Source organism: Macaca mulatta, chromosome 1, assembly GCF_049350105.2.
Source record: "Macaca mulatta isolate MMU2019108-1 chromosome 1, T2T-MMU8v2.0, whole genome shotgun sequence".
Lineage (NCBI taxonomy): Eukaryota > Metazoa > Chordata > Mammalia > Primates > Cercopithecidae > Macaca > Macaca mulatta.
Genome location: NC_133406.1, coordinates 213667293 through 213685702, shown reverse-complemented (window position 1 = coordinate 213685702; position 18410 = coordinate 213667293). Strand labels below are relative to the sequence as shown.

The following is an 18410-nucleotide window of genomic DNA, read 5'->3' as shown; positions in this document are numbered from 1 at the left end:
CCCAGCTACTAGGGAGTCAGACGTGGGAGGATTGCTTGAGCCTAGGAGTTTGAGGCTGCAGTGAGCTATGATCATACCACTTACTCCAGCCTGAGCAACAGGGGGAGACCCTGTCTGAAAAAAAAGAGAGAGAGAAAGAAAAAACAAAATAAAATACAAAGAACTGGCTGGGACACAGTGGCTCATGCCTATAATCCCAGCACTTTGGGAGTCAGGAGAATCGTTTGAGGCCAGGAGTTTGAGGCCAGCCTGGGCAACATAGCAAGACCCCATCTCCATAAAACATTTTTTAAAAGTAAAAGAAAATACAAAGAACTGTTGTAGTGGCAGCAACCAAGTAAGAGAGCCAAAAGGGAGGTTGAGATTAAACAACTTAAATTTAAATTAATGAGGATTAATTTTAAGCCATTCTAGTATATAAGACCCAATCAGCTTTCCACTTTCCTTGGACATTTTTGCTGAGCATTCCACATCCCTCTTTAGTTACATGTGCCAGCTCATCTCATGAGTTTTATTGTCACAACTGGACAAGAACCAAATATCCTGGGATTCCAGCCATGGCCTGCAGTCCTCACTTTTTTGGGGAGCTGCTTGCTTTCATTTTGTATGTATTACCATGGATCTTCCAAGATCACCTTGGAAGTTGTGATCACACTTTGATTCCTGCTACTTCATTCACTTGTGGGATTTCTTGGCACAGTATTAGATGCATGGTAGAGAGAAGAAGAAAGGAATCTCACTTTACAAATCAGAGTAAAACTGAGCATTTCTGAGGTCAGATAAGTGGTAGAAATAAGATTTTAAAGATTTATATCAGGCTTATCTGGCTCCAGAGTTCATATCCTTTCTGCCTCAACCATGTATCTGTTTTAAAAATGGCTTAATAGATAGTTCCTGGCTTGGTGGATTTATTCTCTTGCCTTATTAGTTTTCTTCATATTATCCTTAAACAATTGCAAACATTATGTATCTGTCTTACCTTTACAATCTGTCCTGCTTGCTTTTTCCATTTTGTTTCTTATATCATTTTAGCATAAATTCAAATTATGAATTTATGGAAACAAGTCGTATGAAACTAGATTGATTTCCTTTTTGAATAACTTTGGTAGATGAGAGCAGTTCCATAGGCATAGTGTAACCTTATTCTAACAAACACTTGTCAGAGCTTTTTAAGATAATACCATTTTAGAGAAGTAAACTAGATACCAAGTTCATTAAACAGTCATGTTTAAAGAAAAAGATGCCAGCCTGGCCAACATGGTGAAACCTCATCTCTACTAAAAATACAAAAAAGTAGCCAGGCATGGTGGCAGGCACCTGTAATCTCAGCTACTCGGGAGGCTGAGACAGGAGAATTGCTTGAACCCAGGAGGCGGAGGTTGCAGTGAGCCGAGATTGCACCACTGCACTCTAACCTGGGCGAGAGAGTGAGACTCTGTCTCAAAAAAATAAAATAAAAATAAAAATAAAAATAAAAATAAAAAATAAAGAAAAAGATGGAGCGGGGATCTGACTTTGTGAGACATTTCCTTTCGTGAGGACTGTCCTTTAAATCACAGATCAGCAATTTATGGCCAGTGGACCAAATCCAGAATGTTGGCTGTTTACTTGTTTGTTATTTTATATAATTGAGTGGTTTTGACTATTCACAAACTATATTCACAAAGTTTTGCAACCATCCCTGCTCTCTAATTCCAGAACGTTTTCATCACCCCAAAAAGGAACCTCTTACCCATCTTAGCAGTCACTCCCTTCTCCCATACTGACCCTACCCAGAAACCACTAATCTATTTTCTGTTGCAATGGATTTTCCTATTCTGAACATTTCACTTAAATGGAATTATAAAGTTTGTGGCTTTTTAGCGTAATGTTTTTAAGATTCATCTATGTTATAGCATGAATCTGTACTTTTCTTTTTTGTGGCCAAATAGCATTCTGTCATTTGGATATACCACATTCTGTCTATTCATTCATCAGTTGGTGGAACATGGGGTTATTTCTATTTTTTGGCTATTATGAATAATGCTTCTATGAACATTTGTGTACAAGTTTGTGTAGACATGTTTTCTTCACTTTTCTTGGTATATACCCAAGGGTGGAATTGCTGGGTCAGATGGTAACTCAGTGTTTAACTTTTTTGAGGAACTGCCAAACTGTTTTCCAAAGTAGTACCACCATTTTACATTCCCAACAGAAATGTATGAGGGTTCCAATTTGTCTGCATCCTTGCCAACACTTCTCATTATCAATATTTTTTATTATAGGCCAGGCGCGGTGGCTCACGCCTATAATCCCAGCACTTAGGGAGGCCGAAGCAGGCAGATCACAAGGTCAGGAGATCGAGACCATCCTGGCTAACACAGTGAAACCCCATCTCTACTAAAAATATAAAACTTAGCCAGGCATGGTGGCACACACCTGTAATCCCAGCTACTCGGGAGGCTGAGGCAGGAGAATTGCTTGGACCCAGGAGGTGGAGGTTGCAGTGAGCCGAGATTGCGCTACTGTACTCCAGCCTGGGTGGCAGAGCAAGACTTCGTCTCAAAAAGAAAAAAAAGAAAATTTTTTTTATTATAGCCCTCCTGGTGGGTGTGGAGTGGTATCTCATTGTGGTTTTGATTTTCATTTCCCTAGTGACTAATGATGTTGAGCATGTTTTCATGTGCTTGTTGTCATATTTGTGTCATATTTTCTTTGGAGAAATGTCTATTCAGATCCTTTACTCGTTTTTTAATTGGGTTGCCCTTTTTTGTTGTTGAGTTAGATATATGTGGTTTGAAATTTTGTTTCTTTTCCTTTGTGTGTTGTCTTTTCATTTTTTAATGATGACTTTGCATAAAAGTTTTAATTTTAATGAATTCAATTTATGTTTTATCTTTTTTTTTAATTGATATGGGATCTCTCTCCGTAACCCTCACTGGAGTGCATTGGCACAGTGATGGCTTACTGCAGCCTCAACCTCCCAGGCTCAAGCAATCCTCCCATCTCAGCCTCTTGAGTAGCTGGGACTGCAGGCACACACCACCATGCCCAACTAAACTTTTTTTCTTTCGTTACTGGTGCTTTTGGTATTATGTCTTAAAAAACATTGCCTAATCCAAGGTCGTGAATATATACACCTGTGTTTTCTTCTAAGAGTTTTTTTTTTTTTTTTTTTTTTTTTTTGAGACGGAGTCTCGCTCTGTCACCTAGGCTGGAGTGCAGTGGCCGGATCTCGGCTCACTGCAAGCTCCACCTCCCGGGTTCACGCCATTTTCCTGCCTCAGCCTCCCGAGTAACTGGGACTACAGGCGCCCACCACCTCGCCCGGCTAGTTTTTTTTGTATTTTTTAGTAGAGACGGGGTTTCACCGTGTTAGCCAGGATGGTCTCGATCTCCTGACCTCGTGATCCGCCCGTCTCGGCCTCCCAAAGTGCTGGGATTACAGGCTTGAGCCACCGCGCCCGGCCTCTTCTAAGAGTTTTATAGTTTTAGATTTTATATGTAGGTCTTTGATTCATTTGAATTAATTTTTATGTATGGTGTGAGGTAGGGATCCAACTTCATTCTTTTACATGTGGACATCCACTTGTCCTGTCACCATGAGCTGAAAAGACTATTCTTTCCTTCTACTGAATTGCTTAACACTCTTTTTGTTTTGTTTTGTTTTGTTTTTTTAAGAGATAGAGTCTGGCTATGTTGCACAGGCTGGTCTCAAACTCTTAGTCTCAAGTGATCCTCCTGCCTTAGTCTCCCAAATAACTGGGATTATAGGTGCAAGCCCCAGTGCCCAACCTGTCTTGACACTCTTATCAGAAATCAATTGACTATAAATTTAAGGATGTATTTATGAACTCTCAACTCTAGTCCATTGATCTAAATGTCTGTTCTTATGCCAGTACCACACTGTTTTGATTGCTGTAGCATTGTAGTAAGTTATGAAATTGGGAAGTATGAGTCTTTCAACTTTGTTCATCTTTTTCAAGATTGTTTTGTCTATTCTGGGTCCCCGGTATTTCCATATAAGCTTTATTTTATTTTAATTTAAAAAAATTTTTTTGAGGCAGAGTCTCACTCTGTCTCCCAGGCTGGAGTGTAGTGGCATGATCTCGGCTCACTGCAGCCTCCACTTCCTTCCTCAACCTCCCATGTAGCTGGGATTACAGGTATGTGCCACGACACCCAGCTGATTTTTTGTATGTTTTAGTAGAGACGGGGTTTCACCATGTTGGCCTCAAACTCCTGACCTCAAATGATCAGCCCACCTCAGCCTCCCAAAGTGCTGGGATTATAGGCATGAGCCACCACACCCAGCTTTTATAAATAAATTCAAATTTATTGCCACCTGCTTTTATAAATAAAGTTTTTTTTTTGTTTTTTGTTTTTTTTTTTTTTTTTGAGACGGAGTCTCGCTCTGTCGCCCAGGCTGGAGTGCAGTGGCGCGATCTCGGCTCACTGCAAGCTCCGCCTCCCGGGTTCACGCCATTCTCCTGCCTCAGCCTCCCGAGTAGCTGGGACTACAGGCGCCCACAACCGCGCCCGGCTAATTTTTTGTATTTTTAGTAGAGACGGGGTTTCACCGTGGTCTCGATCTCCTGACCTTGTGATCCGCCCGCCTCGGCCTCCCAAAGCGCTGGGATTACAGGCGTGAGCCACCGCGCCCGGCCATAAATAAAGTTTTATTGGAACACAGCATACTCACTTATGTATTGCTTATGTTTGCTCTAGTGATTCAGTGGTAGAATTGAGTAGTAGTGATAGAGACCATATGGCCTGCAAGACCTAAAATATTTACTGTCTGAGCCTTTACAGAAAAGATTGCTAACCTCTGCTTTAGATGATGGAGTAAACTCATGCTTTGAAGTACCAGAGGGCAGAACTAAGAACTATTCATTAATTCAGTCATATTTTCAAGCAAATATTGAATGCCTGCTATATGACAGAAATGTTCTAGACACTAGGAAAAGAATATAGCAGTGAATAAGACCAACACAATTCCTGGCCCCACGAAGCTTCTTGCCATGACGTGTAAAACACCCTTAGGATTTGGCCTCTGCTCACCTCCCTGAGCCCATCTTGCTCATCTTACTCTGTCCCCTTCATCACTATGCTCTAACCACATTGGCTTTCCTTCTGTTTCTTCGGCATTATCAGGCCTGTTCTTATTTTTATACTCGTTCTTCCATATGCCTGAAATGCTTTTCCTTCAGATATTTATGTAACTTGCTACTTCTCAGCATTCAGATTTCACCTCAAATATTAATTCCTCAAAGTGGCTTTCCCTGACCACTGTGTCTAAAGTATATCCAGGCCAGGTGCGGTGATTCATGCCTGTAATCCCAGTACTTTGGGAGCCAAGGCGGGTGAATCACCTGAGGTCAGGAGTTCAAGACCAGCCTGGCCAACATGGTGAAACCCCGTCTCTACTAAAAATACAAAAATTAGCCATGTGTGGTGATGCGTGCCTGTAAGCCCAGCTACTCAAGAGACTGAGGCAGAGAATTACTTGAACCTGGGAGGCGGACGTTGCAGTGAGCTGAGATTGTGCCCTGCACTCCAGCCTGGGTGACACAGTGATATTTTGTCTCAAAAAATAAAAATAAATAACGTATATTCATCACACTTATCACCATCTGAATTCATCTTACTGATTTATATGTTTGTTTATTTTCTCTCTTACCCCTTACTAGAGTTATCTTATTTACCACAACAACCTTTGCATGTGTAAGAATGCCTAGTATATAATAGGTGCTTGAATAATTATTAAAAGATTGAATTAAGGCCGGACACGGTGACTCATGCCTATAATCCCAGCACTTTGGGAGGCTGAGGCAGGCAGATCACTTGAGCCCAGGAGTTTGAAACCAGCCAGCCTGGTCAACATGGCGAAACCCCATCTCTACAAAAAATACAAAAATTAGCCAGGTATGGTGGCACGCATCTCTAGTCCCAGCTACTCAGGAGGCTGAGATGGGAGGATCACTGGAGCCGGACCAGAAATATAATTGCTCCTTTTCATGACTTTTAGGAGGATTTTTCTTTCTCCAATATAGTTCACATTGGGCTGTGCTTACGTTTTTTGTTTCTTGGGATTTTTTTTGTTTTTTTTTTTTTTTGGTTTTTATGAGACAGAGCCTTGCTCTCTTGCCCAGGCTGGAGTGCAGTGACATGATCATGGCTCACTGTAGCCTCCACCTCCCGGGTTCAAGAGTTCCTTCCACCTTAGCCTCCCCAGTAGCTGGGACTACAAGCGCACGCCACCACACCTGGCTAATTTCTTTTTTTTTTTTTTTTTTTTTTTGAGACGGAGTCTCACGCTGTTGCCCAGGCTGGAGTGCAGTGGCGCGATCTCGGCTCACTGCAAGCTCCGCCTCCCGGGTTCCCGCCATTCTCCTGCCTCAGCCTCCTGAGTAGCTGGGACTACAGGTGCCCGCCACCGCGCCCGGCTAATTTTTTTTTTTTTTTTGTATTTTTAGTAGAGACGGGGTTTCACTGTGGTCTCGATCTCCTGACCTTGTGATCCGCCCGCCTCGGCCTCCCAAAGTGCTGGGATTACAGGCTTGAGCCACCGCGCCCGGCCTAATTTCTTAAATTTTTGTAGAGATAGCATCTGACTATGTTGCCCAGACTAGTCTCAAACTCCTGGGCTCAAGCAGTCCTCCTGCCTAACCTCCCAAAGTGCTGAGATTACTGGTGTGAGCCACCATGCCCAGCCTGTGCTGTAAGTCTTGAACTCTCTTGGTACAATGGAAAAGACATATTTGGATTTTAGTTCTGATTCTGCCACTCAGCTATCAAAGTAGCCACTCAAAGTGCTTTACAAATACTGTTCGTTTCCCACAACAACCCCATGAGGCTATCTACAGTTATTATCTCTTTTACTGATGTAGAGCCTGAGACACAGAGAGGTTAAAGAACTTGCTCAAGGAAATACAGCTTGTACACATAAAATGATATTTGTTGTATTTTATGGACAACTTAATGGATTTTCAAGGGTAATTATGTGAAGTACTTAGGACAGGGCCTGACACATAGAAAGCTAAGTTTAGCTATTCTTATAATTAATACTACTCCATATAAGTAGTTCTTAGGCCCACTAAAATTTGAGAAAACATTGAGCTAGATTAAAGAAGGAACAAAAGGAAAGATTTTATGGAAATGTCTGGATATACAAATCATTCTGACTTTAAGACAACATATCGTTAAGTGAATAGTGAGTGAGGAATTTTTTAAAGTTTTATTTGCTGTCAGAACTTACTCCATTCTGTTAAAATATTGCACCTACATAACCTTAATACATGGTAATAAATATGTGTATTGTGAAGCTTAAATAAATTGACAAAAGTGAAAGCTTAGCATCTACCCTGGAATTTAGTAAGTGTTCTGTTAATTTTGCTGGATTTTAATCTAAATCTTGCTTGTTCAGACTCATTCATGCTGTTTTTTAAGAAGTTAGAGAGAAGCACTTGGCTGTCTGCTTCCTGTCTTTCCTAGTTGGCATTTTTTGTGGAGGCTTCATTAAATATCTGTAACTTTCACGCTCTTTGACATTGACCCTTTAGGTTGAGCCTCATTACACAAGGGTTTAGGCCTGAAGTCAGCAGGTACGTTAAATGTGTATATGATGAATCTCACTGGGTTACAGTTAAGAGAGGGTCCTTATATGTAGCTACACAAACTGGATCACAGGCTTTGCCTGAAAGTCAGAAAATGTTCTCAAAGATCCTTTAAGCCTGTTCCTAAAGCCTGACATTCCTATTTTCTTCTGGTTTGTTTGGTATCTCCTTTTTCTTTTATATATATATATATATATATATATTTTTTTTTTTTTTTTTTTCCCGAGACAGAGTCTCTCTCTCACACAGGCTGGAGTGCAGGGGCACAATCTTGGCTCAGTGCAACTTCTGCCTCCCAGATTCAAGCAATTCTCCTGTCTCAGCGTCCTGAGTTGTTGCGTCCATAGGCATGAGCCTCCATACCCGGCTATTTTTTTTTTTTTTTTTTTTTTTGAGACAGAGTCTCACTCTGTCGCCCAGGCTAAACTGCAGTGGTGCTACCTCGGCTCACTGCAACCTCCACCTCCCAGGTTCAACCTTTTTTCCCTGCCTCAGCCTCCCGAGTAGCTGGGATTATAGGTGTGCACCACCATGCCTGGCTAATTTTTGTATTTTTAGTAGAGATAGGATTTCACCATATTGGCCAGGCTGGTGTGTAACTCCTGACCTCAGGTGATCTGCCCACTTTGGCCTCCCAAAGTGCTAAGATTACAGGCATGAGCCACCGTGCCCGGCCTGTATTTTTAGTAGAGACGGGGTTTTATCATGTTGCCCAGGCAGGTCTTGAACTCTTGACCTCAGGTGATCCACCTGCCTCAGCCTCCCAAAGTGCTGGGATTACAGGCATGAGTCACCATACCCAGCTGCCTGTTTTTTCGTTTTGTTTTGTTTTGTTTTGTTTTTTTGAGATGGAGTCCCACTCTATTGCCCAGGCTAGAGTGCAATGGTGCAATCTCAGCTCACTGCAACCTCTGCCTCCTGGGTTCAAGCCATTCTCCTGCCTCAGCCTCCCAAGTAGCTGGGACTACAGGCATGCGCCACCACACCTGGCTAATTTTTGTATTTTTAGTAGAGATGGGGTTTCACCATGTTGGCCAGGCTGGTTTTGAACTCCTGACCTCAAATGATCTGCCCACCTCAGCCTCCCAAAGTGCTGGGATTACAGGTGTGAGCTACTGCGCTTGGCCTCTTTTTTCTATTATGATAGAACTTTGTCTCTTGTTGCTATAAACATGGACCTGTGTTATCCTACTGTTTACTCCCTTTTCTCTCATTACCTTATAAATAATGAGTATTGAATAAATGAGTTGCCTGTTTACTGCCTATATGACTTACTATTTTTCTCTGTGGACCCCACTTTTTTATTGATTGCTATCTACTAAATTGTGTTTGTTAATAACGTTTCCCATTTTAAAACACTTTTCCACAGCATGACTACTCATCAGAACTTCCTGAGCAGCATGATTTATAATACAGATTTTAAATATTTCGGTCAAATGCCAAAAATTATGGCATTGGGCCTAGTCTGGGCTGCCTAGTCACTGTAAATGTTCTTTTCTCATTGGATTTTTAAAATACATTGACTCACCAAAATCAGAACTGACCTAAATGTACAACACTAAGGGAGAAGTGAATAAATATGGCTTAATCTTTGGATGAATATTCTATAGCCATTTGGTTTTGGGTTTTGGGTTTTGTTTATTTGTTTGTTTGTTTGAGACAGAGTTTAGCTCTTGTTGCCCAGGCTCAAGTACAACAGCGTGATCTCAGTTCACCGCAATCACTGCAACCTCCGCCTCCCTGGTTCAAACAATTCTCCTGCCTTAGCCTCCTGAGTAGCTGGGATTGCAGGTGCATGCCACCACGCCCAGCTAATTTTTGTATTTTTAGTAGAGATGGGGTTTCACCACATTGGCCAGGCTGGTCTGGAACTCCTGACCTCAGGTGATCCGCCCACCTCGTCCTCCCAAAGTGCTGGGATTACAGTGTGAGCCACCACACCCAGCCTCTATAAGCTATTTGAAGTGATGCTTGTGAGGAGATCATAGTAACATGGGGGAAAGCTAATGTTACAGGTTTGGAGAAGAGGGGGAGAAAGCAAAATCTCACCAATTCCCTGAGGACAGAATATGTGTTTGTCTGATTCAGTCGTGTCTCCCTGAGCCCAGTGCAATGCTTTGAGACAGCTTTAAGTAAAATAAAAGTAGTGTGACATCATGATTAAAAGTCAAGCTTTATTGAACCCAGGAGGAGGAGGTTGCAGTGAGCCGTGATCATGCCACTGCACTCTAGTCTTGGCAATGGAACCAGACCCTGTCTCAAAAAAAAAAAAGCCCTGGAAATCTTTACCATTTACAACAACATGGATGAACTCCGAGGCCATTATGTTAGATGAAGTAAGCAAGCCACAGAAAGACAGATACTGTATGGTCTCACTTGAAATCTTAAAAAGTTGGTCTCATAGAAGTAGAAAGTGGCATCATGGTTACCAGGGACTAGAGTGGTTGGTTGGAGGCTGTAGTGCAGTGGCACAATCACTGCAACCTGAAACTGGGCTCAAACGATCCTTCCACCTCAGCCTCCTAAGTGGGATTACAGGTGCATGCCACCACATCCAGCTAATTTTTTTTTTTTTTTTTTGAGAGGGTGTCTCACTCTCTTGCCCAGGCTGGAGTACAGTGGTGCGATGTCAGCTCACTGCAACCTCCGCCTCCCGGGTTCAAGCAATTCTCCTGTCTCAGCCTCCCAAGTAGCTGGGATTACAGGGGTGCACCACCACTCCCAGCTAATTTTTTGTATTTTTAGTAGAGATGGGGTTTTGCCATGTTGGTCAGGCTGGTCTCGAACTCCTGACCTCAGGTGATCTACCCACCTCAGCCTCCCCAAGTGCTGTAATTACAGGCATGAGGCTTTTGGAGGCTATAGAGTAGAATCTATTTCCTTGCTATTCTGAGCTTTGGAGGCTGCTGTATTTCTTGGCTCCCTGCCTCCTTCCTCCATCTTCAAAGCTAGCAACAGCAGGTCCAGTTTCTTTCATACCTCCATCTCTCCAGTTCTCTGCAACCAGGAAAGGTACTGTACTCCAATTTTAGGGATTCATATGATTAGATTGGGTCCACCTGGATAATCTAGGCTAATCTTCCCATCTCAGGGTCCTTAACCTTAATCACATCTGCAAAGTCCCTTTTGCTACCTAAAATAACATATTCATAGGTTTCAGAGGATTAGGATATGAACATCTGTAGGAGGCCATATTTTGCCACAAGTGCTCAGTTAGACACTGTGCCTTGCTTTTTGTAAGCCCTCAATAAGTGGTGGTCATTCAGGGTCCATGGTGTTCCGGGAGATTCCAAACTGAAGCTGTGACATCACCTCTTGCCCCACTCTACCCTACCCCCACCCCTGGTACAAGTAATTTACAGCTTGTTGGAAAAATGAGAGCACTAAGGGCAGAGATGATTCTGACCCAGAGACACCAGAGTCATGCGTGAGGTTTGATCCACATGCCATGGGAAGGTAAAAGACCTTAGATCAGCAAGTGATCTGGCAGGCTTGAACAAAGCAGTAATGTATAGAAGTAGAGAGCCTGGGAAGAATGAGTTTTACCTCAGATGAGATTCTTTACAGGACAAGGAGTAAAGAGGGAAGAAGGCCAGGCACGGTGGCGAACACCTATAGTTCCAGCTACTTGGGAGGCTGAGGTGGGGGCAGTGGCTTGAGGCCAGGCATTCAAGACCAGCTTGGGCAACATAGTGAGATCCTGTCTCTTTAAAAAAAAAAAAAAGGCCGGGTGCAGTGGCTCACGCCTGTAATCCCAGCACTTTGGGAGGCCAAGGCGGGCGGATCATAAGGTCAGGAGATCAAGACCATCCTGGCTAACACAGTGAAACCCTGTCTCTACTAAAAATACAAAAAATTAGCTGGGCGTGGTGGCGGGCACCTGTAGTCTCCAACCACTTGAGAGGCTGAGGCAGGAGAATGGTGTGAACCCAGGAGGCGGAGGTTGTAGTGAGCTGAGATCGCGCCACTGCACTCCAGCCTGATTCTGTCTCAAAAAAAAAAAAAAAAAAAAAATGCTGGGTGAATAAAAGATTAGCCTTCTAGTTAATTGGCTGTCCTTGGATTGAATGTTTCCTGGCAAATTTTCTGTGGCTGAGAGGATGTCCCTTGAAGGTACTGTTTCAGACATATCTCTTTTTCTGTTTTTGTTTTGTTTTGTTTGAGACACGGTCTGGTTCTGTTGCCCCGACTGGAGTGCAGCAGTGCGATCTCAGCTCACTCCAACCTCCACCTCCCCGGCTCAAGTCATCCTCCCACCTCAGCCTCCCGAGTAGCTTGTACTACAGGCACATGCCACCACACCCAACTAATTTTTGTATTTTTTGTAGAGACGGGGTTTCGCCATGTTGCCCAGGTTGATCCCAACTCCTGAGTTCAAGCAATCTGCCCCAAGCAGATTGGGTGGCCTCACAAAGCACCAGGATTACAGGTGTGAGCCTCTGTGCCTGGCTGACGTACTCCTAATGGTAAAAGCAAAAATATGTTTGGATCTCACTTTTACTTCTTTGTACTGTCTGAACTTCAGTTTACTTTTCTGCAAAACGGAATCAATGAAACCTGTCCTTTATGGCTCAGAAGTACCTAGTATCAAGTGAGATCATGAATATGAAACTTTATATATTGTAAGACGCTAGTCAGTTTTAAGTCCACTCTGGCTACTCACATGCACTTGGGAAATATTGAAAATGGAAAGACTGGTTTACCTGTTCAGTTCCACTTCTTGGTGTTGAGTTCCCCAAGAGAACCCCTAACCAACTCTCTTCCTGTCCCTTTTCATTTGCTCCCGCAGGGTCACTCAGGATGTGTCAACTGTCTGGAGTGGAATGAGAAAGGAGAGTAAGTATGAGCTAGAGCACCTGAAGGGTGCTGGGGAAGGAAGTGAGGAGGGTGGAACAAGGGAGCTCCTGAGTGGATCCAAGGAAGAGTGGACCCAAATGAAGAGAGACTGCTGCTCTCTGCTGTTCTTCAGTTTAGCCCATAATTTTCAACACAATTAAACAATTAATCTCAGATAGATGGAAAGTTGGATGACCATCCAAACCCTGTTTTGTTTTGTTTTGTTTTGTTTTGTTTTGTTTTAGAGACAGAGTCTCGCTCTGTCACCCAGGCTGGAGTCCAATGGCGTGATCTTGGCTCACTGCAACCTCTGCCTTTCAGGCTCAAGCGATTCTCCTTAATCAACCTCCCAAGTAACTGGGACTACAGGCACGTGCCACCATTCTTGGCTAATTTTTTGTATTTTTAGTAGAGACAAGGTTTTGCCATGTTGCCCAGGCTGGTCTCAAACTCCTGAGCTCAGGCAGTCCACCCGCCTCAGCCTCCCAAAGTGCTAGGATTACAGGCATGAACCACCGCACCCAGCCCAAAACCCTGTCTTTTTAATAAGCCAATGTGTTTAAGAATAATGGAAATTGGCCCGGCATGGTGGCTCACACCTGTAAACCCAGCACTTTGGGAGGCCAAGATGGGCGGATCTTGAGGTCAGGAGATCGAGACCATCCTGGCTAACACTGTGAAACCTCGTCTCTACTAAAAATACAAAAAATTAGCCGGGCGCGGTGGCGGGCTCCTGTAGTCCCAGCTACACGGGAGACTGAGGCAGGAGAATGGCATGAACCCGGGGGGCGGAACTTGCAGTGAGTGGAGATCGCACCACTGCGCTTCAGCCTGGGCAACAGAGTAAGACTCTGTCTCAAAAAAAAAAGAATAATGGAAATTTCTCAGGACAAACAAGAGAAGCAGCTGTTTACAAGGCATCCTTAAATTCTGTGACATTTACTGTTCTTCAAGTTCTGTAGCCTAGAAAATGGGATGGGGAAAGGGAGCCTAGAAATTAGAGGAGAGGTTACAATCCCTCATTCTGCTTTCAGCTTGCTGGCCTCTGGTTCCGACGACCAGCACACGATTGTGTGGGACCCGCTGCACCACAAGAAGCTTCTCTCCATGCACACGGGACACACTGCAAATATCTTCTCTGTCAAGGTGAGCAGGACAAGCCACAGAGCAAGCACAAGAGTGACTGGGATGGGCTGTAGCCACGCCATGTTGGTATGTGTATGTCCCATATACCGCCTAGGGTCACAGACAACCTTAAGTATCTGTTGGTGATTCCTAAAACTTCATTTCTCTTCCATGTTCTTCTTCCTCTTTTAGAGCTAAGAGGCCAATTCTAGATGAATTTATCTTTATGTGAATGGTAGTGGTGGGGGAATAGTTCTGAACATGAACTTAGAGAGCAGGCATACCTGGGTTTGACTCCCTTATCTGCTTCTTGGGCATTGTGTGAACCGGGAAAATCACCTGACTTGTCTGAGCCTGTTTGCTCATCTGTGAAAAAGGAAGCAGCGAAGGAAAATCTCCCAGATTTGTAAACAAATGAATTTTTTAAAAAGGAAATAATAGTCTACAGGGTTGATGTGACAGTTCAATGAGATAATTGATAAAAATAAAGTCTGTGCCCAGTGCTTTTATCTGTTCTACCTCTTAATAGGAAATGAATATTTCGATTTGTTGGAGGAGGACAGTTGAGCTAAGGAGAGGTGAGAAGGGGACTTACAAGTGTCTTCAGACCTTTGAAGCTCTTTTGAAGCCCTGGAAATGACATGAGACGGGTTTTTTTGTTGCGGAAAACAGACCTAGGACTAGTGACTCTAAGTCCACAGAATTAAATGTGGGCCTGAGGAAAGGAAGAACTGTCTAATGCTTAGAGCTCTTTGAAAAATGTAGAATGGGCCCCTGGAGGAGATGAGTAAATGTCCTATCCCTGCATTTGTCCACTTGCCAGGTGCTTTATCTCCAAGGTTTAAAGTTGGAAGAAATGGCCTGCAAGGAAGGGCCTTTCCAGCTCTGAGATTCTAAAATGGATAGATGTGAGAATGAAGTTGTCCTTCAGAAAGTCTCACTATTCTTTTTTTTTTTTTTTTTTTTTGAGACGGAGTCTCGCTCTGTCGCCCAGGCTGGAGTGCAGTGGCCGGATCTCAGCTCACTGCAAGCTCCGCCTCCCGGGTTCACGCCATTCTCCTGCCTCAGCCTCCCGAGTAGCTGGGACTACAGGCGCCCGCCACCTCGCCCAGCTAGTTTTTTGTATTTTTTTAGTAGAGATGGGGTTTCACTGTGTTAGCCAGGATGGTCTCGATCTCCTGACCTCGTGATCCACCTGTCTCGGCCTCCCAAAGTGCTGGGATTACAGGCTTGAGCCACCGCGCCCGGCCAAGTCTCACTATTCTAAGAAATATTTTCCTAATTAATATCAAGAGGAATTACAAGATACCTGAATAAGACAATAGCTCCTAACCTACTTGTTTTCCTAAACCTTTTTTTTTTTTTTCTCAAGCTGTGATTCTCACCTTTAGAGACAGAACAGTGATGATTTACTTCTTACATGACTAACGGAAACTGCTTTCTGCCCCTGCAAAGAGTTTCGGTCCAATTTTAGTCTGTACAGTCAGGCCTGGGGAAGGGAACCTAAGCCATTAGTTTAGCATCAGAGCATAAGACATTAAGTTCTAATACCAGAATTTCACAATGGTCTTGATACTCCCTAACGGTAAGACCTTGGGAAAGGCACTTACACGCAGACTCTCAGCCTCCTCTTCCATTAAAAACAAACAAACAAACAAAAAAAAACCAAAGAGGATTCTTCTTTCTTTAGGTAGTGGAAACACTGCAAATTTGTATGTATTTAACTCATGCGCTCCCCCTGGTGGTGACTATGGTATGTGATGCGTGTGGCAGTAGACACAAGATCATGACAAGAGCGCCCCAGTTTATTTCTTATGTGCATTGAGTGTGTGCCGTCTCTAGACAGGATTAAAGACTGCTGGTTGTCCCTAAAAAATGATTAAATCATGTCTATTTCATCTAGACCTTGTTCTTTTTTTTTCTTTTCTTTTCTTTTTTTTTTTTTGAGGCTGAGTCTCACTCTGAATGTCGCCCAGGCTGGAGTGCAATGGCACAATCTTGCCTCACTGCAACCTCCAACTCCGGGTTCAAGCAATTCTTGTGCCTCAGCCTCCTGAGTAGCTGGGATTACAGGTGTGCACCACCACGCCTGGCAAATTTTTGTATTTTTAATAGAGACAGGGTTTCACCAGGCCGATTTCGAACTCCTGATCTCAGGTTATCCACCTGCCTCAGCCTCCCAAGGTGTTGGGATTACAGGCATGAGCCACAGTGCCCAGCTAGACCTTGTTCTAATGAGCCCTTAGAGAGAAGCCTATGTGGAAAGAGTGAATTGTTGCTCTTTGTGAACATTTAAAGTCAAGTGGGACATCAGCTGTTTCAGTGTAGGACATTGCCCCTCCCCCAATACTACCACTCAGCCTTGTTGTGGGTAGGGAGCAACTTTTCAATTAAAAAAAAAGATATTTCAATTTTTTGAACTTACACGAGAATTCAACACCACTCCCAAATATTTTTCATTCTCAAAGTTATGTGATAGAACTACATACTTTCTGGTTGTTGTTTTGTTTTGTTTTGTTTGTTTGTTTTGTTTTTTTGGAGACAGAGTCTTGCTCTGTCACCCAGGCTGGAGTGCAGTGGCACGATCTCATCTCACTGCAACCTCCGACTCCCGGGTTCAAGTGATTCTCCTGCCTCAGCCTCCTGAGTAGCTGGGACTACAGGCATACGCCACCACACCCGGCTAATTTTTTTGTATTTTTAGTAGGGACAGGGTTTCTCCGTGTTGGTAAGGCTGGTCTCGAATTCCCGACCTCAGGTGATCCACCTGCCTCAGCCTCCCAGAGTGCTGGGATTACAGGTGTGAGCCACAGTGCCCAGCCGAGAACTGCATACTTTCTTTTTTCATTATTTGAAGCTATGGTTACAGCTGTTTTTTTCTTATCAGATGTCATCTGGAGCATTTTGTTCTTGCCTTTATCAGGATGGTGGTTTGTGTGGTTTTTTTTTTTTTTTTTTGAGACAGAGTCTTGTTTGCTCTGTCACCCATGCTGGAGTGAGTGATGCCATCTCAGCTCACTGCAACCTCCACCTCCCGGGTTCAAGCAATTCTCCTGCTTCAACATTCCAAGCAGCTGGGATTACAGGTGCACACCACCATACCCAGCTAATTTTTTTTGTAGTAAAGACAGGGTTTCACCATGTTGGCCAGGGTGGTCTCAAACTCCTGACCTCAGGTGATCCGCCCACCTCGGCCTCCCAAAGTGTTGGGATTACAGGTGTGAGCCACTGCACCCGGCCTTTTTTTTTTTTTTTTTTTTTTTTTTTTTAAATAAATACTGCACAGAGATGTATCCTCTAGATGCTCAGCCCTTCCTTATGGTCCAACATTTGAGCTGTTTCCAATATTTGCTATTACAAAAAGCATCCAAGCATTTCTGACCAGGTCCCTTTTTTCTTTTTGGATTATTTCTTAGAAGTGGAAGTTTTGAGTCAAAAGATGGAAATTGTTTTTAATCTTTGTTACTATTGCCAGATTGTTTTTCAGAAACAGTCAAACTAATTTAAAACACTCATTCCCAGCCAGGCATGCTGGCTTATGTGTGCAGTCCCAGCACTTTGGGAGGCCAAGGCAGGTGGATCACCTGAGGTCAGGAGTTCAAGACCAGCCTGGCCAACATGGTGAAACCCTGTCTCTACTAAAAATACAAAAATTTGCTGGGTGTAGTGGTGCATGCCTGTAATCCCAGCTACTCAGGAGGCTGAGACAGGAGAATTGCTTGAACCCGGGAGGTGGAAGTTGCAGCGAGCCGAGATTGCACCACTGCACTCCAGCCTGGGCAACAGAGCGAGACTCTGTCTTAAAAAGCAAAAACCAACAACAACAACAAAACACCCTTAAAACACTGAAAGTCTTTTTCACTTCAGGACTAATTTATTACTCAATCTCTAGGTTACTAAGTAGTCATCATGAAGCAGGTAGGGCATATGGGAGTCAGACAGACTTCGGCTTGAACACAATCCTGCTGCATATTACTGCTGAACCTCAAGGGTTTTGTTTTGTTTTGTTTTGTTTTTGTGTGTGTGTGTGTGTTTTTTTTTTTTTTTTTTTTTGAGACAGTCTCCCTCTGTCGCCCAGGCTGGAGTGCAGTGGCACAATCTCGGCTCACTGCAGCCTCTGCCTCCTGGGTTCAAGAGATTTTCCTGCCTCAGCCTGTTGAGCAGCTGGGATTACAGGAATGAACCACCATGCCCAGCCTGAATGGGCTCATTCTCTTATCTGACATGGAGAGAGAAAAGGGTGCAGACATCCAGGCTAGCCTCCTTCCGTAGCCATTTCTACTCTCACCACCCACCCCTTCCTCCATTTCTCCTGAATAGTTCCTGCCTCATGCTGGGGACCGCATCTTGATCACGGGGGCAGCCGACTCTAAGGTACATGTGCACGACCTGACGGTAAAGGAGACCATCCACATGTTCGGAGATCATACAAACCGGGTGAAGCGCATCGCCACAGCGCCCATGTGGCCCAACACATTCTGGAGTGCTGCTGAGGATGGGCTTATCCGGTAAGAGTCTTGGGCATCTAGTGGGGCCTGTTGCTCCCCCATCCCATCATCCTATAGTGTTTCCTTCTACAGGCCTAGCTCTTTCCCTCTAGCAGAGGTCCAACCTCCTTTGTCTGCCCAGGGCAGTTGTCTGTGTACTAACTCCATTGGGAACATTTGCTTACTCTGCTTTCACCTTCCTCCTCCTTTGCCCTCCCTTGTACTACCTCTAGGCCCACAAGCCTTTTCTCACCACCTCAGGTGTCCACGGTCTCTTCTGCCTCTGGGCATTCACATTACGCTTTACTTTGAGATTCTCTGTCCCCAGCTCTTCCCATGTCGGACTCTTTCTTATCCTAAGGAGATC

The 18410-nt window shown here is 43.9% G+C and overlaps 1 protein-coding gene across 13 annotated transcripts in view; it reads left to right on the top strand.

The window, feature by feature from the left end:
* WDTC1 (WD and tetratricopeptide repeats 1) overlaps nucleotides 1-18410 on the top strand; it is an 81362-nt gene that overhangs the window by 44750 nt on the left and 18202 nt on the right. For 8 of the 13 annotated variants that reach the window (XR_013405423.1, XM_077967530.1, XM_077967539.1 and 5 more), the window contains exons 4-6: nucleotides 12385-12431; nucleotides 13466-13577; nucleotides 17877-18064. Coding sequence is in view for 12 of the 13 variants with exons in the window: in XM_077967530.1 (XP_077823656.1) it covers nucleotides 12385-12431; nucleotides 13466-13577; nucleotides 17877-18064 (347 nt within the window). In the remaining variant the exon portion in view is untranslated. Of the gene's footprint in view, nucleotides 1-11923; nucleotides 12062-12384; nucleotides 12432-13432; nucleotides 13578-17876; nucleotides 18085-18410 lie in introns of all 13 variants that reach the window. The other 5 variants (XM_077967501.1, XM_077967517.1, XM_077967492.1 and 2 more) reach the window with 3 other exon arrangements.